General features: G+C 47.3%; 1 protein-coding gene across 2 annotated transcripts in view; it reads right to left on the bottom strand.

Moving 5' to 3' along the window:
* GFRA1 (GDNF family receptor alpha 1) overlaps nt 1–25,669 on the bottom strand; it is a 203,262-nt gene that overhangs the window by 21,851 nt on the left and 155,742 nt on the right. For both annotated transcript variants that reach the window (XM_040624309.1, XM_040624310.1), the window contains 3 exons: nt 12,549–12,658; nt 9,738–9,872; nt 5,836–6,017 (listed from right to left, as the gene is read on the bottom strand). In XM_040624309.1, coding sequence (XP_040480243.1) covers nt 5,836–6,017; nt 9,738–9,872; nt 12,549–12,658 — 427 coding nt within the window. The remainder of the gene's footprint in view (nt 1–5,835; nt 6,018–9,737; nt 9,873–12,548; nt 12,659–25,669) is intronic.

Below are 25,669 nucleotides of genomic sequence, written 5' to 3'. Positions count from 1 at the left end.
AAACACCCTGCATCCTACAAGCACCCAGCCCATTTCTATAAGCTACAAACTGTGCTCTGTGAAGAGAAGGAACTACATCGAGTCAAGGAGGCCAGGGATTAAAATGCAGTGTGTGCTGCAGGTTCTCTACTCCAGGAAAGATGCCCACCTGTGCCCCCATGGCCCACAGAGGGCCAGCAGGGCCCCTGTTCCGGGACCCTTAGGGCTAGCCTGGTCTGACCACCAGAGCAGATGATGGGCTATTGGTGGGGAAGAGAACAGCAGCCCTCTGTCCTGGTGATTTTAGCAGTGAGCATTCTCACGAAGACTACCCACTGGAGATGCTCACATCTCATCTATGACCGAGAAACCACATTGCTGGTTCCTTTCTAGAACGCTGCCTTAGAAGTCTCACTAGAGAGAGGGGACGAGCCCTACTTGAAATCTGTCTCTGTCTCTGGCCCTCCATGTTTCTCCACAGAGATGTTTTCTTTGGCTCCTAAGTAAAACTGACTTTGGCTGTGGCTCTCACTGTTCACTAGAGCTCTCCAACTGCTCACAGCTATCCCATACCCACCCACTAGCCATGGATCGGAGTGTGTGCCCCCCAGCTACCAGACTTTCTCTTGTCAATCACAGCTCTTCTGAGGAGAAAGCAAGTGGGAAGGGGCAGAGGCAGCAACACTTTCCCCAGCGTCCTCAGCCACAGCCCCTGGGCTGTCTTCCCCAGGCTCTAGCACCCTGCTTGACCATGGAATCCGAGACCTACAAATGCCACTCTAAGGGGTCTTTACTTTAAGCTTCCAGAATGAAGTGGCATCCAGTGAGGCCCAGTAGGGATTTTTCCAACACCTACTTACATCTCCCAAAGATATTTACTTTAAATAAGCGACAAGTACAGTCCATTTGGTTTAAATATCCTGAGCTTTTTCCAGCTAGCAGTCCACTCAAGTGCACAGAAGATAAAATAATTGGTAGAATTTTTAATCTTCCTTTGTTTTTCATGTGACCACTTTGTACAAGTCAAAGGGATATGCCCACAATAGCACAGCCTGCGTCACGCTTGTTACTAATATGACTGCCAATTAATCCTGACATGGGAGCTTGGCGGGTTACCCAAAACCTGGTATTTTATCACCTCAGGGGGTTAGCACTTGGACATTTCTATGACATTTTATACTAATCAATCAACTTTCCTTTTTTAAAGGCAAGCCTTTCATAGGAACTGCAGATGAGTCCTCTACGCCCCACACCCAAGGCCACCCATTTCCCCAAAGGAATTGTATTTGGTTTGTTGATTATTACACTTCGAAGCCGACTTTTGAAAATGTTTATTCTTATTTCTTCCCTTCCAAAGGGGAAATCTATCTCAAATGTTAAGACAGGAACTCAAGTCCCTAAGAGTTTTCTCATATTATTGTATATTTTAAAATATTACAAGAGGGTGCCTCTCGAGGGAAGTGAACTTTCAAGCTGCCAAAGATAGTTGACTTTCTCCAAATCTGTTACCAATGGATCCCAAGCTGGTTTAAGTCAGTTCTATTCTGAGTAATGACACACACGGCTGGGACGAACGCCATTCTAAGATATTTCTAGGACCCCCTGGCAAATGGTAATTTATCTGGAGACAGCCAGGCAGGCAAAAGAAGGACAGATGGGGAGAATGAGTCTCCTGGGAGCCCTACTCCAAAGCGAGAGTCCTAAATCAGTGCCTCGGACCATGTTCTTGGGGCAAAGGCCCATCTCTTATCAGTCACTCATCCTCCATCCTCTGGCCTCCAATGATTCTTTCAACCGTTGTTAGTATAGGTCATTCTAAAGACATCCCCAAGCTGCAAAAAGTTTTCCTGGCAAACTCAGTCTTTCCCTATTCCCTATGTCCTGGAATTGCATGAAGAATCCCAATTTAAAGCATGAGCTTTGTGTTTTCCCTATCACTCGAATAGCTGCCTTCAGGAAGCACTAAGACATATGGCTCTCTCAAAACCAGCTTTTCCCTGCCGCCTTTTCTATCCTCCCCCCACCAAACAAGCTTTACTGAGGTGTAATTGAGAAATAAAAATTGTATACATTTAAGGAATACAACTGAATGTTTTGATACATGTATACATGAGGAATCAACAATCAAGCTAATTAACATACCACCTCAGGTAGTTTCCATGTTTGGGGAGGGTGGGAGCAATTAAGATGTACTCTCTTGGCAAGTTTCAAGTGTACAATACAGTCTCGCTAGCTGTAGTCACCATGTCGCATACAGAGCTCTAGATCCCATTCATCCACTGAAACCTATACCCTCTGAGCAGCACCTCTCCATTGCCCCCACCGCCCAGCTTCTGGTAGCCACCATTGTCCTCGCTTTAAAAGTTCAACCGTTTTTTTTTTTTTAAGATTTTATTTATTTATTTATTTATTTATTTATTTATTTATTTATTTATTTGACACAGAGAGAGACAGCCAGCGAGAGAGGGAACACAGGCAGGGGGAGTGGGAGAGGAAGAAGCAGGCTCCCAGCGGAGGAGCCTGACGGAGGAGCCTGGGATCACGCCCTGAGCCGAAGGCAGACGCTTAACGACTGAGCCACCCAGGTGCCCCTAAAAGTTCAACCTTTTTAGATTGTACATATAAGATCAGGAACCTGGAGGACATTATGCTAAGTGAAATAAGCCAAACGCAGAAAAACAAATACTGTATAACCTTCTTTTCTGTGTATCACTTCCTCCTTTCTGTCCATTTCTAATTCAAAGAAAGAGCCCAGGTTGGTTATCCAAGGTCATGGAACAAGGCAGTATACTGGCCTTGGGGCAGAAATCCCAGGCCCTCCAAAGAATTACTGTGCGATTCTGGTTAAGTCATTAGCCTTTCCCTGCCTCTGTTCCCTGACGTATAAAAGGGAAGGCTGTCTGTATTCGAGGCACAACACCACCCCCCATCTGCTGTAAAGGGACTGGGTGGTCAACTGACTGGGGATCAGACATCACATGTGACATTCTTAAAGCACCCTTTTGGAGGGTTCATTCTGCCCCAGGCACCGAAGAATTTTAATTGCTTAATTCCCTCAACTCTGGCAGCTCGGCCATCCTTGAGTTTTGCGGAAGCTGAGGCTTGGAGAAGCCATGGTGTTGGTGAGGTTAAGAGCCTGGGTCTGAACACAGGCTGGGCTGCAGAGCCCATGGCCCTCGCTCCCCGCCTCACGTGTTCAAAAACGGGCTCAAGGAGGCCCTCCGCTTAGAAGGAAGGTGAGGTTTGGTAGAACCCTGAAGGGCTCCCCAGAAGTGAAATGCTGTTTAGCTCCAAGGTATGTGGACTGTGTGTGTGCACCCCAGGGAAGACAAGTATGGCCGTGCCCTCATGCCCTGGTCGTCCCACACTTCCATTTTCCCCTCCGCAGAGAAGTTAAATAGCAGCCTTGACATAAACATCATGCTTTAATTTTACTTTGCCCCTCCATTTATGAGGCAGACTTCCTATCACTAATAGAGGAGAAGGCAAGGCGCCGTTTCTTGGGAACAGAGCTCATGTGTCCCCTGACGTTGCCAGGGCAACCTTGCAGCAGCACAGAGTCCTCCTTGTGGGGAGGGGTGGCTGGGCAGATCTGTGTTAGAGGCACAATATTGTGTGGCCAAGACATGCATGCACCCCAAGAAGCAGAAGTCAGGCGCTGTGATCTGGGGGGTGGGGGTGGGGGAGTGGGAGCAGGGCACAGGGAGGTGGGGAGAATCCCTCCTCATGGCTGACAGAGTCCTCTTCCATGGAGGAAACTAATTTCATGGAATTTCCAATGACGGCTATTCTTCTGAAATGTCATCTATTAATTTGGTCTGACTTCCTAAAAATGTTGACAAGCTGTGTCTTGCCCATTATTTGTAAGTTCACTGAGGAGAGAATTTTTTTGAGTGCCCATCTCCATGAAGTTTCCAAAACACAGAAGGAGCTCAATAAACAGGCTAAACACTGCCTTTGCAGCCATGCTCTGTGTGCTCAGACACGTGCAGAAAAGAACCTGGTTTTGCTGCAGCCAGCGCTTGCCTCTTCTACCAGTCGGGAACCATTTCCGGCCCACTCTTATCACCGAAGGACAACAGGGTCCTGTCCCTCACCTGGCCACTTGTCTTACTGTTGCTAGAACCTGAGTGGACCCAATAAGAACAGAAGGCTGGCCTAGGAGGAAGCAGGACGCCGAGCACCGGCCAGAGACAAAGAACAGATCCTGTTTCTGTGGTGTGCTGTCTGGCTCCAGACTCGCCTCTCACTGGCTGGGGGGCTGTGTGCAAGCCACCTCCCCACGCGAGCCTGAGGATCTGCTGTAAGAAAGGCTGTAATACTCCCCAAGCCTCCTCCTACTTCTGGCAGTTTCTGCACAGTGCTTTGGATGTTGGATGTGCTCAGGAAATGCTTCAGAAGCATGAAGAACATCTGGTTGACCTTAGGCAGTGTGGCTCCCCTCCCTGCCTTCTCCTTAGTGCTGTGTGTGAGTGTGTCTGAGGGTTTGTGACATCGGAGGATGGGACAGAGACCAACAGTCAGCTGAGTGGTGTGTAGGATACCCAAGAAGAAGAAGGGAGACACTGGGGGAGAGAAGACAGCAAGGAAATCAGAAGCAGAAGAACTGCCCCAGTGGTCTGTAGGGAACGAAGAGGATTATAAGTTAAGAAGGTATTGGCAAAAGAAGGTTTCTAGTGAACATTCTGGTGAGCCTGATCGTTGGCGGCAGCGGAGTGGGGAGATAAGGGAGAACATACTCCAGTGACAAGTGTGAAGTGACAGCGCAGTGCTTGGCACGTGTGCCCTTCCCCAGCACGGCAGGAAGCAGAAATCATCACGCGGTCATACTACCCCCCAAATACAGGAAGAACCATGAAAGCTGCAAGAGTCTCCTGGATTCCCAGCACCAGTTCTGTGACTCACAAGCTCTATAGGGTCCAGCAACGGTGTCACCTCACCAAGCCCCAGTGTCCTCAAATGCAAGAACAAGGCTAACGATAATACTATTACTCCCCCACAGCCGTCAGGAGGATAACAGCCCAAGAGGTAAAGTGTGTGAAAATACTTTGCAAACATATAAATATGTAATGTCTTGCTAAGGAAGTAGCTGAATGCTCATTACTATGAAAAAAAATCAATAAAAAGGCAGAATAAACACTCTGTTTTGACTAAAGGCAGGCAACCACTGTTCATATGCCATTGTGGTTCTGCCCTTTGAGATCTGGATTAACCCCAAGGAAGTCTCTTGACCATTCTTACTGGTCTCTAGTCACACGAGGGGCTTTGCAGGGTCACTCCACCCAGCTCCTCCCACTTCGGAAAAGCATTTTCTTCTGCTTCTGGAAGAACGAAGCCATACGGACCCTACATTGGAGTTAATGCCTCACTAGTGATACAGTCTCTGGTTTAACCTTTTAGACAGAGTTATATACTCCATGTTGAGTTTAAATGACAGTGGTGGCGACCAACCCAAGAGTACCTTCTCTTTCAACAGGCTGCTGCTTTGTAGAGAACACAGAATAAGCATAATAAATAACTCAATAGCCAGTTCGACTCTTCACTCCACACACAGAAGGCTTCAAGATTCTTCTACACAGCCCCCTCATTCTACAGAGGAAGACACCAAGGCCAGCTCTGGGTATCCCAACCAAAGTCATACTCCCAGCAAATAGGAGTCAGTCCAAGATTTCGTCTTTCTACCGCTCTGTGGCACTTCACAATCTCCATTTATCATGGTTAAAATGCACTTCTAAGATTCAAACCCAAGCAGCCCTCCATCATTAGCCATCTATCTTTGAATGCATTGCAGGAAACTGGTCCGTGCTTACCCCTGACAAGTGAGCTCCAAAGGGGAGTTTGGCCCCCCACTCTTACCTGCAAATTTGCACAAGGTGGTAAAACGTGAGTAGGAATTTCATTCTCAGACCCTGCTGGCCCCAGGGGCTTGTTCTTGGCCCGGAAGGCTGTGGTGGTGGTGGCAGTGGTGGTCTGAACTGGGAGGGCTGGCTGCCACACGGTCACATCAGAGCCATTGCCAAAGGCTTGAATTGCATTTTCTGCAGTGAAACAGGAGGAAATCCAATTTCAAAGTCAAGCAGCAAATGTAACAGACAGGATACATGAAGCCAGAGAGGCACACTAGAAATTCTGATTACAGTATTAGACTTCCCTGAACAAAACCCATCCATCCCTCCACCCTACACATGCTGAGAGCCAGCCGTCGGGTCAGGTGCTCAAAAGTCAATCCATTCACTAAACCCCAAGATGGACACTTAGCTATGCTCAAAGCGCAACAAATATTGTTCCTATTTATGTACCAGGTGCTGAGCAAGATCTTTGCCCTGAAATACTCATCAGTCAAGTGCTTTGAAACCCAGCCTCGAATCTGTTGTTTTTGGGGGGATCACAATCGTTGCTCCATCTTCCAAGAACATCCCTGTACTCTGTTAAAATGCGATACTAAAAGAAAACTAGTGTTTTTTTTTTTTTAAAGTAACATATCCCTAATTATGAGGCAACTTGGTGGCATCCATGCTAATTTGGTAGGCAGTAAAATCAAACAGCAAAAGATACAACTCACTCCCATAGAGCACCCCGCTCATGTTCTGAGCAGTTACTATGACCAGGCATGGCTCAAAGTACAGATGCAACCAGTTTCTTTAAAAGAAAAAATCTACCCCAAATCTCATCAATATATAGTGAAAATTTAAGTAAGATTATTTTTTCCCTTTCTGCTCCCAGTCTTCCAAACAAAATCTGCATAATTAGGTAGGAGCAGCCCTGCTTAAATGAAAAGTTTAAAATGTAAAACTTTAAAAGCTTATTACAATTTCATGGGATTAGATTGTTTTTATGGCAAGAGTAAATTGGTTGTGTGTTGTTCCCCTCCCCAAAATGAATTAAAAACAGTTTTTAATCAGGTCCTCAGGGATTTGGCCTGGCTTTAGGAATTTTTTATTTCATATTCATTGTATAAGAAATCAAACTCCTCCATTTGAGACCTGAATGTGCAAATTGTTAATATATGATTCTTAGCTGGCATTTTCCGATATACAAGACAGAATAATTTAAGCCTAATCTTCCTCTTAGAAGTGACATTTTGTTCTAAAATTGTTATCCTTTAACTTCAGCAAATTGGAAGCTTGTTTTCTCAAACTTTACATTTTTTAGGCTGTAAGAAACAGCTTCGAATTAATATAAATGCTTTTTATGTTCCTAGCCACGTTACATGGCTTAATGGGTGGGTACAATGCAGAGAAAGAGGTACATGGGGGATGAGTTTCCCCGAACGACCCAGAACCACCACCACCACCACAAGCCACAGATTCAGGAGACCCCTGCCATTTAGTGGCACTACCTGAGTTTCCCATGTGGTTGCCTTGCTGCCTGGGGAGCCTACACACTTGCTCATTCATTTCCTCAAATGTCAATGGAACATGGACTAATTGCCAGGTGCCGCTGTGTGCTGGGCATGCGGCAGCGAACACCAAGGAGAGTAGCAACAGACGGGAGCCCCTACCTCCATGGAGATCCCATGCTGGCTGGGGAGGTACTAAGGGAAATACAGAATACATTCGGTGCTGAGAAATGCCTGGAGGAAATGAAGCATGGCTGAGGGTGGAATGGGGGGGAAGTGTGGTTCCGATACAGAGGTTCAGGGAGGTGGAGGTGGCATCTGGAGAGAGACCCCAGTGACAGTAACTCCTGTCTTACCTCCATCTCCAGCTCATTCTTCTCTCTTCCCCTCACCTTGGCCATGTACTTTGGCTTAAAAATAACTGTGTTTCCCCTCAATAACCAGAAATAAACAATCAGTTAATGTTGTGTTAGTGATAGAGGAATCTGGGAGAGATCTGGTTAATCCGAAGGCAGGAGAACTGGGTTCGGCATTTGGGTTGGAATCTACAAATTTCAATTCCTTCTACTCTAGAGCCTTTTCAAGAGAGTGAATTGACAGCACTGTGTCTTTGGTGGGCCGTGCCCCTTCTCATCAAAGTAGAGATGGAATGACTACGAAAAGTTCTGACTGGCTTTGGTCCCTGTTGGAGACCAAATGTATTTATTTTTATCGAAAAGTCATTAGCAGAAAGAGGCCAGGCCAGTCTCCCCTTCACCAAAATATTATTAAGCAGGGACACCTTTAATTTCTCCACGAGGGAGCAGTTTTCCAGCCAGTGTGACTATAATCTTTTCTCACGCTGACCTATACTGTCATTGCTTTATCTTCATTAAAACCTGCATTCTGCCAAAAGACTGTGCAGGATGTGGAAAAGAAGGATATACGCATACTTTTCTTTTTTTAAGTCCAGGCCAAACAAGAGATCCGAGGTAGTTCATTGGTATGCCCAATGTCTTAGCAAATGTCTCCATACTTCCCACTAGTTTTGTGGTTTTCAGTTTCACTTAGGTGTCCAGAAGCTTGTGTTAGTTTTAAGATGATTAAAACATTTGGTTACAGCCACATTACTGAAGTATCTAGTAAGCAAATCATTTAGATTTGTCTTCTCAACAAAGGAAGCGATAAAGAGGTTTTAGAATAAGTAACACTTAAAAGCTTTTCCATGTACACATGGTAAATTGTTAGCTAATTCTCCGGTCATCAGTCATTGTACAGCAAAGCATCATGGACCGTTGTCACGGCTCTCAGAGGGGTGGCTAAACCTTAATTCCTAGAAGCTGGCTCCAACATCTCTCACCAGGAAGTCACACCTGGTCCCCAGCGTTCAGCCATATGTTCTCGTCCAATGGGCCCTTTCATATCAGGCATGGCACAAAAGCCTCAGGGGATAGGGGCTGCAGAAGAAGGAACTCGGTCTTCAGAGCCATCTCTGGCACGGAGGGCCCGTGTGAGTGACAGCTGTTTACTCAACTGTGAAATGGAGATGCTCATACCTAGATCTCCTAGGACACTCGTGCAGATTACAGTAAATGAGATAATGTATATATTGCACTCCCTATAGAGTGAGTTGAAGGCACCCAATAAATTACTGGTGGCTGCCACGAAATGAGAGTGAGGCACTCAAGCATCTCGGCTGGACCGTCACCTTAAGCCCTGCGCATCTCCGTGGATAGAAGGGAGACCCGGCACGGTCTGATGAACGCCCATTGTTCACACCTGTACGTTGCTCTCTATCCCTCTCCTTTTGGGAAACAGGTTTACACGTTGCCTGAAGGAAACTGCAATAATAACTGATACTATTTCCAAGCAGAAGCAACCTCCCCCCCGCAACCCCAGGCACTCATCTCTGTCTCCCGAGATAACTGACATCCTGAGGCTCCTGGCTACATCGCCAGCTTATCCCACTCAAGAATTGTGGCTTCTCCTCTGAGCCAACCCTGAACATCCAGGGGGCTATTGACGTTAACGTTCTAATTTTTCTCAGCGAGCCCTTGGAGGCTTACCCCCATCTAATTTGTCTGAGCTTCTCACATCGCATATTGCGCCCGGGTTTTAAGAACCTTTGGAACAGACTTTGTGCTGGTTGCCAACATCAAAATTTGATCTGTGGGTAGAAGTGTTCTATCTGACATAATGTACCCTCCATTGTTTGAATCTCTTGCTCTCTTAGGCCTTTGGATTCACAGACTTGGCAGCACCCACCCGCTCTGCTGCATTGCGTAGTATGGCCAAGAGCCGCTGGATTCACCATCAGCGAGCAGGAAAAAGCAAGAGAGAGAGAGAGAGAAAAGGCAGGCACAAGAAACACGAAGGTACAGCTTGAACACAGAAGAAAGCGCGTTTGTGTGTTTGCTTCCTTTTTTTTTTTTTAACTCACTAAGACAAGTATTGTCCTTGAAGAAGTTCAAAAATTTCGAGCACTCTTCCATATCATTCCCACTGTTGCTGCAGTCACACCACGGGGCCACGCTGAGGCTACTGGAGTCTATGTAGTTGGGCGTCATGACTGTACCTAAAAAAGTAAAAACAAGCATCTTGTTCTTATGTGATCGTACAGACTTTTCTGTAGCCTAAAAAGAAACAAATGTTCCTCTGATGGCGGATGCACCGCGGATAATTACAAACGCTGTGTTTGCTGAGTGGGAAATTATGTTAAGCAGTGCATTTTCTCAGCAATTTATCTTGAGCGCGTAAAATAATTTACACATTTACTTAAAAAATTAAAACAGAACTCCTTGAGCTGCACTTAAGGTATTTTTTTCTGCCCAAATGGTATGGATGTTATGGAGTGGGAGAGAATTAACTTCGAATGCATGAGTTGCCAAATCCCTTGCATTTTCTTGAAAATGTCATTAATCTTCATAAATAGATAGAACTGGTTTTACATATCTTAAACATCCTTTTAGGACTTTGCATCCACTTCCCTTAGAAGCAAATGCCTTCTTCAAAGTAGCACAGGGAGGGTTAGAAGCTATCCTTTGGGTTACCCCACATCCGGAACATACATAACGAGGCCTCTGCTCACCAGACTCTCAACTGATTTGAATAAAATCTTCCAAGTTGCGAAGGAACTGGAAATAAACAGTGGAAATTCTCTAAGCTGATGGCTTCTAGAGTATTGTCTCAATAGTCCTCAAAGTCCTCCAAGAAATGCTGGGTGGTCTCTCTTGCCTACATCTTCCTATATTCATGGTTTTTCTGATGAGCTCCGTGCTGGTGCAAATAAACAATGCATTTATACTTAATACAACCCAAATGTCTTCTCCTGGGTGGCTCGCACCAGGCGATGCCTATTCATGCCAAGAAACCTTCTGCTTTTCTGTATTTGCGGGACGTAAGAAGTAATAGGTGGTCAGTGAGCCACAGGATGTATTTGGTTCATAAATAGAAAAACAAATTCTTTGTAAGCTCTTCAGGGTCAAGGACGTATCTTTTTTGCCCTACATTCCTTACCAATCTGAACTACATTTTACCTTGGATGGGAACTTTGACCCACAGCAGACACAGAGCAGCTAACTTTGGATGAGAAAGGAAAAGGCACCCCCAACCCTGAGTCAAGAAGTTAAAATGTGTCTACAAAGTATCCACTGAACACAGGGCACCATGATGGATCCCTGACACATGGAAGAAGTAGGCACAAGCTTTGTCCTAAAAGACGTCAGAACCCAAAATGACAGTGTGGAGGGAAAGATCCAGACCCAAGAGGGAAATAAATTTTGGTCTGTAAAATACATTGTTTCCAACATGTCATTCCATTACAGGCTGAGTATTTCATCATCCTGGGCACATGATGGTTTGCCAAGCCAGAAATGCCTGGCAGCCCTGTGCCTTGGCCACTCATGGAGGAATTAATGAGCACATACGCTTGGAAGGATATGGACTAAGGTGTTAATAGTGATTATGTCTGGGAGTAGAGCTGTAGATCCTTCCTACTGTCTTCTTTGGGTTTCTCTGTATTTTTTTTAACTTTTTATAATGAGCATGGCTTAATTATTTCCATTGTTTCTTAAACCTGTAATTCCATAGTTGATAAGTAACCCCTACTAGAGACCAACTTACTTAAGAAAAGGAAAGCGTGGATGCAAACTTGAAATATTGACTCAAGGAAGATACACTCATTGGGATACAGCCACAAAAATGGTAAACAACACTGGTGAAAGGTCTTGCCCAAGAGAACACAAGTATCCTTTCAAAAAAGGCCGGGATGAGTGTACCGGCACTTGTAACATCCCCACATTAAGTACCATCGTTGATTTTCCCAAAAGCTCTTGCTGAAGACACTCTGGCAACAACAAAAAATTGAGTCTGTACTGTCATTCTTGGTGGTAAGTTCTTCCTGCCTCATGACTTGTGCGATGGTGGCAGGAACACATGCCCTGGCTGAGCCATCACGCTCTGATAAGTGTGATTTCCCTCACCCCTCCACAGCCTTCACTCCGTGTTTGTCCTCAAATGTCAATCGTGACGGAGCCCTGCCACAGAGGCTTCTTCAGGCCCCAGGCCCCAGAGCACCTGCCTTTCTTCCTGCCTGCCCCTTTTAGCCACGGACACAAATTTCTGACTCTTCTCACTCACTGGTACCCTAACTGCACTGTTGCTCTGAGTGCTGAGAACCTGGTTCTGCCAAAGCCTCAGGTCTGGAGAGGCAGAAAACACAGTTTCTGCTAGGTCTGTGCTCAGGGAAACACTTTAGGCTACATCACCCCCCCTGCACACCAGGAACTGATTTACCAGGAATATTAATGGTGCAAAGGACCCCAGTAGTTAGAGGTTATTTTTCCATTTCTGGGGAACAGCCTTTTTTATTTCCCCAGATGAAATGACTTCCAAGTGCCCTAATTCAATGAACTCAGGTTCACTTGCTTCCCTCTCCCGCAGCCATGTTTGTTTTTTTCTCCTGTTGTTCTGTGTGGTCGGTTCTCCCCCCAGGAATGCTTCTCAGGAGCCCACACCGGTCGTCTTCCTGCTCTGTGATACTCCCTGCTTCCTGCCTCTGCCTTTGCACGGCCATGATCCCTGGGTTTCCTTTTTTTGCAGGTGAGTCCTATAGGGCTTAACATCAAAACCCCAGCACAGAGGGTTACTGGGCGATTTTCCCTTTCACAGACAGTGGTAGGCTACAATGGAAAGAGTCTGTGAGTATTTGTAAGCCAGACTTCCCTCCCGTCCCGCTTCTCCCCAGTCTTACCAATAAGCCCTGAGTAGGCGAGGAGGCAGTCGGCATAGTTTTCCTTTAGACAGCTGCTGGCAGACCTTGACTCAGGTTGGCAGTTGGTAAAAAAATCCGCAAGGCGAGATCTGCAGTGGGAAGAAAGGGCAAGTGGTGAGTTTGGAAACACTCTAAACTTCTGGACCAATGCAACTTTTCTTTGTTCCTTCATTGATACACCTTTTCCTGCACCAAAAATATATAGAAAGTGTGAGCTCTTAGGATGTTAGCACCCCCTCTTCTCCACCCCCCCAACTGTCCCCTCCCTGCCCCAGCCCTTTGCCCACCTGTGTGTCTGCTTAGTTGCAGAGAAGTCTTCAGGGCCTATAGCTGGAGAAACCTAGATGCTTTGAAGTTTCCATTCAATATTTATTTCTGACAGACTTATTTGCATCTTTAGGAAATATGCTTCTCTACACACTCACCAGAGATCCACACTGGGAAAATATTTACTTTATACAGAAACATGTCCCTGGCATCCAAATAGGATCCTACAGCCCATCTGCTCCCGTAATTCCTGCTGGCTTTAAAAATACGTGTATTTGTCTTGTAAGTTCTCTCTCAATCACCAGCCCAGGGGACAGGGATTGATTCCAGCCAAGTGACACTGAGGAGGAGCTCGCCTCTCCAGAACCGAAGGGAAAAGCAGGAGGGACACGTGATGCCCACTCTAGGTACTATTTCACTGTGTGACTGGGCCTTCCGGGGGATGTGGTGCCTGGAGGGGCCACTGACCAATTGCTGCATCTGTCTGCAGTTTGGAAACGGCCCAGGGGCCAGAGAAATCCACTGGGAAGCCCTGCGTGGCAGCGAAATTGCGAGACCCAGAGGTGGAGAGGGGCCACAGACATGCTGGTCCGGGGAGGCACAGGGCTCTTTGCGGCCAACTGGCTGTTCTTCAATCTGAAGAGGATATTGTTGGAGAAACCCTGAATGAGAGCGGGTTCACTTCTGAGGTCATCTCAGCAGACAACAGCTCTGCTTCTGAGTGAAGAACACAATGGACTTCAAGAGAATTTAAATTATCCGGCAATTATGGGAGACAATGGACGGTTGTCTCAGCTTTTTTCTCTCCAGCTTACCCAAATTGGCAGCCAGCATACATAGGGCTGTTTTTACTTCCTTCCGCCCAAAAAACCGTGCTTACTTAGCATACTTTAGGTTATATGCGAGCTTGCGTGGTGGCAGAGCGAGGTAGAGGTAGCGTGTGTGGAGATCCCAGAGGTTTGTAAAAGGTCTGCAGGAAGCCCATTATGTGTTCCTTTACTACAATTGTAACTAGAGGGGAGTTAAAAGGCCCAATGAAAGCATCTAAGTTCACAGCACACTGCAAAGGCTGCAGGGTGTTGGTGAGGGACTGGGCTCTCCCTGAACCCTTTTAAGGGATCTGCCCCCCTATCTGCACCGATCTGGGCACTCCGTCTGTGCACGCCCGGGTCCATCACTGTCGATCTCCAGGGCAGACGCTGGGGCTCGCCTTTATTTTCTTTGCACGGCACCTGATAGTCCTCAGAGAGGCCCCTTCATCCCGTTTCCCAAGCAGGGCCATGTGCCGAAGCTAAGTGGCTTGGCGAGATCCTCCAAAGGATGGAGGCATGCGTCTGTATGCACGCCTGGATCTCCCACCATCTAAGCCTTGCTGGTGTTTTCTGACTCTAATTGAACACACTGAAGGGCATAAAACCTGGCCATTTTCTGTAGCCTGGTTAGAGGATTTATTTTTCCGAGGAAATCCCTAAAGGTGGCTCAGGCTTACTCAACTGGCTCCAATGGCATCCAGCTTGGACTGAGTGTTAATTTCAGAAGAATTTTCCTGGTCATGAAAGTTAATGATCTGGTGCTGCTGGGCTTCTAACTTTGCAAAGGCCAACTGTGGTTCAGGCAGCTGGGCTTCCAGCTCTGCCCACAACCTGAGCAGCTCTCTGACCTGGCCGCCCTGCACTTCCAGCCTGTCCCCCAGAGATGGACAAAAGGTCGCTTTGTCTCCAAAGTCCCTGTTTCTTGTAGTCTCTCAAGCAGACTGTTAACGGAACGGCACCGTGATGCGGATTACCATCCTTCAGCGCGAGGCTAATGCCACCAGACTCGTTTTGCTTAACAACCTCAGAATTGACTCACAATTGGACTCTGGAATGAAAGGCTAATTGAGTCAGTCTGCTGCAGAGAGTATAACCCTGATTGGGAGGATAAAACCAGATACACTGCTCTGAGCAGAACCCCGGACAGGCTGATTTGTGAGAGAAGATGGTCAGCACAGACCCCAGTGCTAAGATGCACAGAGCCAGTGGACAGAGGGAGTTTCTAAATATTGATGAGCACAATACTAAAAATACTATCTAACATGAAGTGCTGAGTATATGCTAGGTATGTCTTTACTTGATATTTTCCCCTGACAACTCTTCATCAGGTAGACACGATTATTTTCTTATCTGAATTTCAAAAAGGAGGAACCGACAGCTTAGCAAGTTTAGACTAGAGTAAAATAGTGAGTAGTAGAACCAGGATATAATGCCACACATGGTGATGCCACAACTTAAGCTTCTAACAATTCCTTGGCTACAGACGTTCGTTTCAGAGAGGCCATGATATTGGGACTGAGAGTCACAGGACGGCTCGGGTCTGTCAGACCAAGGTGGAGGGGGTATCCCAGGCAGAAAGCAGCACATGATAAAGGCAGCAAGTTTGGAGAACTCCCAGAGTAACGAGAATGGAATGTTTGTATGTGCCAGAGACTGATTTAAGGGCTTGACATGTATGCACATTTAGTACTCCCACAACCTTAGCAGGTGATACTATCAGCCCCATTTTGCAGATGGAGAAACTGAGGCAAAGAACGTGTAGGTGAACTCCCTCCAGGTCGTCGAGCTCTGTGGTGGAGCCGGAACACGACCGCACTCGATCTGACTCCAGAGCTAGAAGTCACTTGCAACCACTACACTTAACACACGCATCACCCAGAAAATTGTTAGTTGTTCACGTGAGATTGCCAAGCCAGGGGATGCGAATGGTGAGAGACGGGTGAGGATGGTGGCAAGGATGGGAAAAGCCTTGAATGACCTAAGAGCTTGGATTTTATCCTAAAACCACTGGGAACCACTGAAGGGTTTTATTTTTTTTATTATTTTTTTAAATAATTTTTTATTATGTTATGTTAGTCATCTTACAGTACATCCTTAGTTTTTGATGTAGTGTTCCATGATTCATTACTTGCGTATAACACCCAGCGCTCCATGCAATATGTGCCCTCCTTAATACCCATCACTGAAGGGTTTTTAAACAGAGAAGTAACATGATCAGATGTGCATGTTAGGAAGACTTTTGGGTCTCTCTGCCGTTCAGCAAAGATTTGCTGAGACCTACCCTGGCCTCTCACTGTTCTAGCAGCAATGGGGAGGCAGGACACTGGCCTGTGGTGGGAGAGATGGTTACTTAGGAGACTGCAGCCAGTGGGGAGCCAGTGGGGAGATCGGACGGCCTGAAGGAGAGGAAGAAAGGAGGATGCACGAGGAGACAGGTTTTACCAGAATGGAGGTCAAGACTATGAAAAGGAAGGGCAGAGTCGAGGTGTAGGCAGCTCAGCGGTGCTGTGGGGGGACGCAGGGGAGGACAGGTCTGCAAGGAAGATGTGGCTATACTGAGTTCATGACACCGGGGGATACAAGCATCTCGCGAGTGGTTCCAGCCTAAGATCTTCACCTGTCCAGTCACCAGCCATGGCCTGAGCACCTGCTATGCCCCTGCCCCCAGCATCCCAGGACAGCCCTGCTGCACACACTTCCCCTGCCCGCCTTGGGTTAAAGAGTCACGCTGTAACCCGCTTCGGTGGCTCCCCTGCCTGGGCTGCACGGATCCAAACACAAAAGCTTAAACGTCCAGTGTGGGATTAACAGAGAAATTCCACAACTGGATTTCTTCTGGAGACATGAAATCTCCATGACTACAAGCAGAGATGAACCTGATGGTTTTTCTCTGAGAAAATGAAAAGGAAATGAATAGGCGCTCATGTAGAAACGTATGTCCCTCTGAAAGAGAAAAATTCCCACCCTCAAAAAGGAGGAAACGTCGGTAAATGCCAACATAGCCTTAGGAAATCTGCTGAAGAGAAAACCGTGGTTTATGCCAAACAGATCATACTAAAGGAAGCGTGCTGCTAACTGGAAATAGAAAAATGATTATAATGATAAAATCTAGGAGAATCTTCTCAAACAGCAGATGGTCTTTTGACAGTGGGGGGAAAATCATTTACCTACTTTTTCTGTAACATTTTTAGGAAAATGGTATTATGGTAAACAGGTTAAAAAAATACTAGTAATGCGCCGTTTAACTCCTCCTGGATCATCCTATATCTTTTTAATGTTTTTTTCCAGGATGAATCCCATACTTGGACACAAGCCGCGTGGTTGGTGGAACAGAGCTCTGAACCAGAATCATGAGGTCTTGAATGAGATCCAGCCTCTAACACGAACTACTCAGAACTCCCACAGTCGTTGCTGAACTACTTAGCTCTTGGATTTCCCTGTCACTTCAGCAATACAATCTAGGGACACTTGAAGATACTCAGGAGAAAAAGAGCACTTATTTTCAAAGCATTATTATTGTTTTCACCCATGATTCCATTTTGCATGACACATGATTTCAGTGTCTAGGCACCGGGTTTCCTCTGAGTACAGAGACCCAGATTTTTTCCAGTGGATCTCCTCATCTCCCATGCAAGAGTGCTGAAGGCCAAAAAGGTGAAACTCCTGCTCAGAGTCACACAGTGGGTGGTGGCAGACGGCAGGTGTCAGCCCTGGAACGGGAAAATGCAGAGGGGGCTGGGCCTTAAGTTCCCAGGGATGTGATTTAAGTCATCAGTGTATAACTGCTCTCCCTCTCCCACCATTTGGCCAGATGGTTCTTCAGAGCCGAATGCTGTCCCGCTGACTTTACAGCCTCCTTGAGCGCTCTGAATGGCATGCGGGAGTCCAGCAGGGGCCATGGATGCATCCAGAACCCTGCATCTGAGGGTGGTGAGTCTACCGATGAATGAGGCTTCCCTTTATTGAGGGGCTTTGGGGGTGGCACCAGTGTCCATTCAGGACTGCAGAACTTGACGGACCGGTTGAAACCCAGAACCTTGGGATGGGATCTCTTTATTCATCTGCTTGCGTAAGAAATGACTAATATTTTTCTCTGACCCCGGTGTGAGCACAAGGGCTGTCAAGTCTCGGTTTTCAATGCAAGCCATGTAGCCTGGAAAGGTTTGCTTAATTAGAGGAAACAAAGTCAGAGGAAACAAAGCATGCCAGGCCTGAGAGGGAAACATGCTTGTCTCTATCCCCAGTTCCACCTTTCACACTCTCACACCTTAGCTAACTAGTTTCTTCACCTGGAAAATGGGCCGAATGACATCCACAGTCGCTTTATGGGGCTGCTGTGAGAACTCATGGGCAATTCTGTAAAGCTCCTCACCCAGGACCCAGAATACACGATGCCCAACACATTTTCATTTCCTATCCCTTTATTTTTTATTTTTTTTTGTTCCCAAATCCTGGTCCATTCCAATGGTAAGCCCTTGCAGCAAAGACCCACAGCAAGCTCAACACAGATGAACGTACACCCTTGCCTGCCTTCTGCTCGCCCCTTGTCTCCCATACTGAGGCTACATCTGTGGAGCGACTCTGACCGAAACAGACTTGAGAAGTCGGAAGCCAGGAATCCTGTGGTGTTACTTAATGCCTCTCAGTCAGATGAGCTCCTAGAATAAAGGCATTTTTAAGAAAAGCTACTTTTTCCCCTGGGCTTTAGGGGGAAAGACATATTTTTTAAATGACTAAGTATCAATGAGTTTGTTAATACTGCTCATCTCTTATGCAGAATAAAAATAATTTGAAAAACACGCTGCTAATATTAGAGCCGGGATGACAAAGCAAGAGTTCTGCAATGGTGATTTTCTGGTACGGTGACACAAAACAGATTTTTCTCGTTCTGTTTTTAGAAAATTACCTTAGCCCTTCTTCCCCAGCAGCCTACCGGAGAGCACATCTGGAAAGCATCCTCTTGCAAATCAGAGCCTATATTCAAGACATTTTGCAGAGGTGTTTTCTTGCCTTGTTGCTCCCCACTTTGTGCTGTGCATGTGGGCTTCCTGGAGCAAAAGCCCAGCATGTTCTCTGGGGAACAGGCTGCAGAGCTGGGGGAGCTCAGGCCACCCTTCAGAAAGCCAGGGTCTTCCCCAGGCCGGTGAGTGAGTGTGGCTACTCTGGGGCTAAAGCCTTGGGGAAGGTTCACACACCCAGGCACAAATACCCAAAGTTCTGCACATCTTGAGTTTCTTGGGCCCTTAATGTGGGTTTCCACTCCTGGTGGGATGATGAAAGCCTCGGTCAATTGATGCACTTCTCATTGACTTAGCCAAACTGCGGCCCCCTGTTTTGGGGAAAGAGTACTGTGGAGTCCAAGAAACTTTGCCTAAGGCCTCTGTTTCCTGGGACAATACGACCCTTGTGGCCAAGGAGAGATTTGGCCTGTTCCTCCCAAATCCCTGCTCAGCTTCATCTTGATACAAATGCCCCTCTCCTCACTAGCCCTGGGGAACCCTGATCATAGCTACTTGTCCAGCTCCTTGGTAGCTCTTGGCCCAGCCTGAGGGTCACAGGAGGCTATGCTCACTGCCCTCTGGGCTTGACCCACAGTGCTGTGACAAAGTCCTACCAAGGAAGGATTTTAGGAAATGCAGGTGGAGTCACACATGACTTTAGTCCACGCCACGTGTCCCACTTGGGGTGTCCCTCCAGGGTGAGGGTTCGGTGTAAGCACGCTGCAGGGCAGAGGCGCCATGTTTCCTTAGCCTTTCCGAGGACGTGACACAGCGGCAGCCCCCTGAAGGGCGTCCAGGTCAGCGTCCGATCGATCTCGGCATCCCTCATGAAGCCACCTTGCATGAGCACTGACACCTATCAGTCAACAGCTGCAGACTGGCCGACTGGGTTTGACAGCTAATCTCTACGTAGCAAATTTGAAAAGCAAGCTCTGGCAGTTGGCAAGGGAATCCATTCCAACAGTGAAGGAGCTCTTGGCAGCCTTGGATCGGATGCCCCAGAGCTGCCCTCCGGCCAGAACTCCTCCCCTCACCCCCCTCACCAATCTCTCCACGGCACAATGATGGTCATAGTGTAAGCAGACTGTAAGTCATACCAGGGCACAGAAACCCTGCAAACAGTCCTGTGCTGCACTGCCAAGTCAAATCAAGTTGTTTTGTATTATCCATGCTGCAAGATGTCCTTCTGCAGAAAACTTAGCTTTGCCAGTACTTGTTTTTATGGGAAGAAATTGAGGGAAAAAAGAAATTTGAGGTTTTCTGGATGGTTACGTAATCATAAAGCATTCAGATATCCCATAGCGGTCTGTGACAAATAAGCTAAAACTCTTTTAAGAGTCAATCTTATCCAGTAAGCCTTCCGTATTTCTGCACGGGAACTTCAGGTATCAGTGTTGTGACTTTTGGCCACAAGAAGAAACAGAAATCTAGACGCTCAACCAATCTTTCACCAGTAGAGCCATATCTTAAAACTCTAGACCAACATGGTATGAATTTACTTTATAAAATTCCGCAGACACCTCCACCTTCGGAACCGATTGACAGCAGTCGCCTTACGTTCATCCGGGAACCTGAGAAGCTCTGAGTCAACTGCTCAGGAGCCCTGGGGCAGCAAAGGTCACCCACCATGGTTTCACCGCATTATTTATGCCCACTCTCACTTCAAAAAGAATTTTGAGACGCATTCAGATGTAACTTGATGCAACAGAATAAATGTAAGATGAGTGAGGGTGTTTGCGGCCGTTGAAAGATCAGACAGAGGCAGGGGTAGAGCTGCTGCGGAGTGCACACTAGGTGTGCTAGAGGAAAGCCACATATGGGGCTCTGTGCGTTCTAGCAACGATCGGGGACTCACTAGTTCTACAATTCATGATATAGCAAAAATTAAAAACACACCTCAGCAGAAAAACTACTGTAGGCAGAAGAAGATGTCTACACTCCACTGTAGTCTCTGGAACCATGGAATATGTTAATATGTTACCTGGCATGGCGCAAAGGCCTTTAAATGTGTGATTATAGGCGTAGATCTTGAAGTGAGCAGATTGTCCTGGATCGTCCAGGTAGGCTCAATGTAATCACAAGATCTTTAAAAGGGGAAGAAGAAGGCAGATGAGGAGGTCAGATGCCATGCGCAAAAGACTGGACCAGCTTTTGCTGAGTTTGAAGATGGGGGCAGGGACCACGAGTCAAGGAATGCATATGGGCAAGAGTCAAGGAAATGGATTCACCCCAAGAACCTCCAAGAGGAACTCGGTCCTGCGGGTGCTTTGATTTCAGCCCCATGAGACCCGTGTATGGCTTCTGATGTCTGGAAATGTAAGAGAATAAATTTGTGTTAAAGCCACCATGTTTGCGGTAATCTGCCACAGCGGCGACAGAAAACAAAACACTGCTAAAAATCAGCGCACAGTGGAGGTTTTGAATACAGAATTTGAAAATGGACCAGGGCTTCAATTTCATTTCAACCACTTGCTAAACATGGCATCTGGGGTGAGTACTTTAACTTCTCTGGAGCTTGATTACTCCAGTTGAATGACAGTAAGTCCTTCAAAGTGCTACTGGAAGATGAATGTACCAGGCACCGAGCACCTGTGTATGACCTCCAGATTCCTAGAGGACAGGACTTGTCAGCGCTGTGTCTTCTGTTTTGCTCTGGACCAGCCCAGGAGGTCCATACTGCTCTTGAGACCTCTATGAGGCCTTAGGGTAAAGACAGTCACACTGATTTTTTTTTTTTTCTTAGAATGCTTCTGCTAATAATATGGCGTATGAAACGCTTGGTCCTGAGATCACTAATCCACCCATTCAAGTCTACATAGGCTCAACACACTCATGATTAACATCAGACTTAATCCTACCATTACAACCAAAGAGAGATGTCTCTTGTGAGTCCTCCACATCTCCTAGCAGAGAAATGTGTCTTATAGGCCAGTGGAATCACATTCACAGAAACAGGTCAAGACAATTCCACAGGTCACTACATATGGTCCCCAGATGTGGTCCTCTATTGAGCTGGCTAGCATCAGGCCTGTATAAATTTAGGAAGGTGCTGTCTGGCCCCTCAGAAAGAAGTGTTGCATCATGATGTTTAGAGCCAGAGAAACTGAGCTCTAATTACTTTAGAGAAACACAGGTAAATTCTAGAAATTATCCCAAATGCCGCCTGGCCTCCTTCAGTCAAACCTTGCTTCTTTGGGGGTTCCCAGAAGATGAAAAATTGAAATTACACAGGCTCTCCTGACTTTAATAATTTGCAAAATTCCTCCCTTTGCCCTTACCCCCAAAGGACCAGCGCTAAATACCTCTGTGGTACCTGAGCCCCAAGCTCCAAGCTCCGCTCAGCAGAATGTTAATTTACCTTCCGTACATTAAAGGAGCCTAGCTTCTGCCTGCCCTGGGAGGGGGTGGGGGAAGAAGGTAAACGGATGTCTGAATGGCTAACAGCCTACACTTGCACAAACAGACTTTAAGCAGAAACATATGAAAATAAGATTCCCTATTAATCTTTAATAGGGTTGCAGACTTCCTAAGGAAAATTATGTTCAATAGTAAATATACACTAGGTCGTTTTTCTTCCAGGCAAGTTGTTTTAAGGTCAACAGAGACTTTGAGCTCAGCAAACAACTAGTCCCTAATATCTTCCTTCCCGGTTGGGCCAATGCTCAGGAGACAGGGAATTGTGGTGTTATACGTCAAAAGAATAAATCACTTATTCCATTGCCATCAGATAATTCCCCCTTTTCCAGAATATCCAAAACTCTCCTTGGTAATCCAGTCTCACGTTGAATGTCCTCTTGTCAACAGCAGCCCCTCCCCCACACCCCCAGTTCCATTTTCCACATTTTCCCTAAAGCTCTCCGCTAAATTTAAAACATTTCCCCCTTTATTCTTTAGGGCTCAGAGGCTGATTTCCAAGGTCCACATAAGTCATTTTCTAGTACGCCATTCACTCAACCACTCTACCCAACCAGGTGAGGTTAAGGCTTCCTGTGACCCACTCCCAGTGCTCTCACGTGGTCTCCTGGGAGCCTCCCAGCAGCTCTGCCCACTGGCTCTTTGCCCCAAGGAGGGCGCCCACTTTGGCCCTCCTGCCCACATCTTCTTTCCCACCCTTCCTATTTTACGTCCTCACTTTATTTATAGTCTTGCCTCTGCCATGAGAACCTGAGAGCTTAGGATTGTGTCCCGCATAAAGGAGATGTTTGGCAAATATGTCCTGATTGAGTGCTGAATGAATAAATGAATGAATGAATGAATCCAAGTGCCGCCCACTATGGCTCCAGCCACCTAGAGAACGATATTCATCATGGACATCTTGGTGTTCTGGTTTTGGCACAGAGCAGGAGAGGAGACACCTCAGCCCACGTCTAACTTCTCCAGACACAGTACTAATAGTACAGCAACTGCATTAACTTAGAGCCGGTCACTATGGGCGATACTTTGTAGGCCTGTGTCACTGAACACACAACAGCCTGACCACCCGGATTAGCCTTCCTTTACAGTGGAGGACACTGGGTCCAGAAAGGTCAACATCTAGGCAAAGTCATGGAGCTGGTAAGAGTTAGAGCCAAATTTTCAAAAGGAAACCACAGATTCTCCAGCTCATACTCACCCCACAACACTGAAAGGAGAATGAATGTTCAATTTTTAAATTTTAGTTCTTGGACTTTTGCCGCCATTTTGATGAGAATTGTGTGCCTGAGAAGCTGAAATCTGATTTAAGTGGTTATAAGTGATATTTACTAGGTCCAATAAAATGTAATGACAGAATGAGTGGGCATTCTTTTGGTTTAATCGTGCTTGCAGTTTAAAAACATAAAAAAATAATATCTGTTGTTGCTGTTCAGTAAGGCTGAATGCAATTCCATAACACGGCTATGTGAAGAAGTCCCTCAGCCCATGATCTCCCTCAAAGAGCACCCCCTCCCCACCCCCGGCTGTGTATATAGTCACTCCAGGGGGTGCTGCTGAAGTCAAGAAGTGAGGGGTGTAAAATGTGGGGCTTCCCAGGCCCACAGGGAGAAGTCAGCAGCCTCCCCAACCAGCCCTCTCTGGACTGCAGAGAACATTCTTGAGGCCGGAGACAGGAAGCATCTGGCAGGAGCTGGCCAGGCTGGGACCATCTCCTTGGGTGCCTTCCTGGAAGAGGAGACACACGTATGGACGCTTCCCAGAGCTTGTGGGTGTGGGGCATCGTGGGAGAGGACAGGAGCCCTGAAGTCAGACCACGGGATCAAAGCTGCACTGTCCCTGCTGCTGTATTTCATCTCTGCATCCGCCCATGTGGTGAGGGCTGAGGCCCGGATCCCACTGCCTGGCACAGAAAAGGGCCGGATACGAATGTTACCATTACTACGCTCAAGGTATTTCAGTGCTGGCTTCTTCTGTCCCCCCAGAGTCCTGTGAGGCAGGTAATGGAGCAGGTGTTTCTCTCCGCTCCCATGAAAGGGCACGTGTAGAGCAATCAAGTGGATTATCAGGAGCCTCGGCCAGGGAGGGCCGGACCCCACATGGAGACAGGACTTCCACGGGGTTCTGAAGCCACCTGAGGTGGGCCCACCTGCTCCACGTGGACAAGGAACACCTAGCCTGGCTTCCTCCAGAGGCACTCTCCCACGTAGGTTGGAACAGAACCCAGTGGACAGGCAGTATTTGGTGGCACCTCTTGTCCACCTGGAAAACACCCCTTCTGCTTTCTCTGAGCCTGGGGATGCCAGGGCGCAGCGTGGAAAGCCCCAGGCCTGAGGCTTTCCAGGTGGACTCCTAAGGGTGCAAGAGCATCCAGGCGCCCAGCTCCCAGCATGCTCGTCTTCAGCTTATCTTCAGCGTGGTTGTCCAGCCCCAGCCAGCACAGTGCCTGGCCGACTGCACACGGCTCCCACAAGGCACCAACCTCCCAATGACACAATCATTATACACCCTCAATGCAAGACCCTGTGTGTGAGGTGGTGGCCATGGTGAGACAGGGTCAAGGACGGAGATTAGGTCCATCTGGGATATGGCGTCTGGCCTCCCACCACCTACACCCTCCACTTTCCCTCTCTTACGATCAGCAGTGAGCCAGGGGTGAGCCCACACTGTGTACTGTCTAGGCCTAGGTTCAAGGAGACCTTGGCCCATGGAATCATAGCACTTTTGCATCTCACACATCCGTGTGTGTTCGAGTAATCTGCATTACAAGTCATCACTAGAGGTGCTGTCCACTCACATTCCCTCCTGACAACCACAGATGCTTCCACTTGGAAAAAGTGACAAGAGCAAAGCAAAGCATGTATGTCAGCATTCCTCATTTGAATAGTCAGGGCAAAGATTGCTCCAAATGTCATTCTGGAAGGAGGATTTCTTTTCAAATAATTGCCTCGAAACCCTCTGTTTTACTTTGTATTTTTCAGGCATAACTCAGCCAAATGAATTTCAATCTCTGGCCCAGCTCAGCCTATGGACAACAAACTGTCTATGTCCTCCCTGCAAAGAAGGAAGCTCCCCCCTTGCACTGGGGCTGCTCAGGCAGTAACTTACTGGGTACATGTTAGCCAGTTCTCAGGATCCCTTTTTCCTAAGGTGCCAGGACCCAGGGGGCTATCAGAGCCTTTCACAGCGGATCCCCCCGGCCTTCCAGTTAGACCCGGACAAGAGCGCAGCACAGACACTTTGAACTGCTGTCCTCATCCTGCCGCTACCACCAGCCACAACATGCCGTCCTCCCCTATGCCCCCTGCTCACTGCTCCACAGGTCCAATCTGGCTGCCTGCTCCTTCTCATCCCCAGCTTTGGGGACCCCTCTGAGAGCAGGGTAAGGCCCATCAGCTAATGTCACTTGGTCAACATTATCCTGGCTCTCTGGCCAAGTGTGGACTCGAGCAGCATCACTGGGAATGCTCTAGAAATGCAAGTTACCAAGCCCCACCCCCAGGCCTCATGAGTCAGAAACTGTTCCCAACACAGGCTAACGTTGGAGAACCACTGCTACAGAGTGATGGTACCTGAGTCCAGCTCTCCTCCCTCTGCTGGGCACATTCAC

Source organism: Ursus maritimus, unplaced genomic scaffold (assembly GCF_017311325.1).
Source record: "Ursus maritimus isolate PB19 unplaced genomic scaffold, ASM1731132v1 scaffold_7, whole genome shotgun sequence".
Lineage (NCBI taxonomy): Eukaryota > Metazoa > Chordata > Mammalia > Carnivora > Ursidae > Ursus > Ursus maritimus.
The sequence above is the reverse complement of the archived record's forward strand: the minus strand, read 5'-3'. Positions and strand labels throughout refer to the sequence as shown.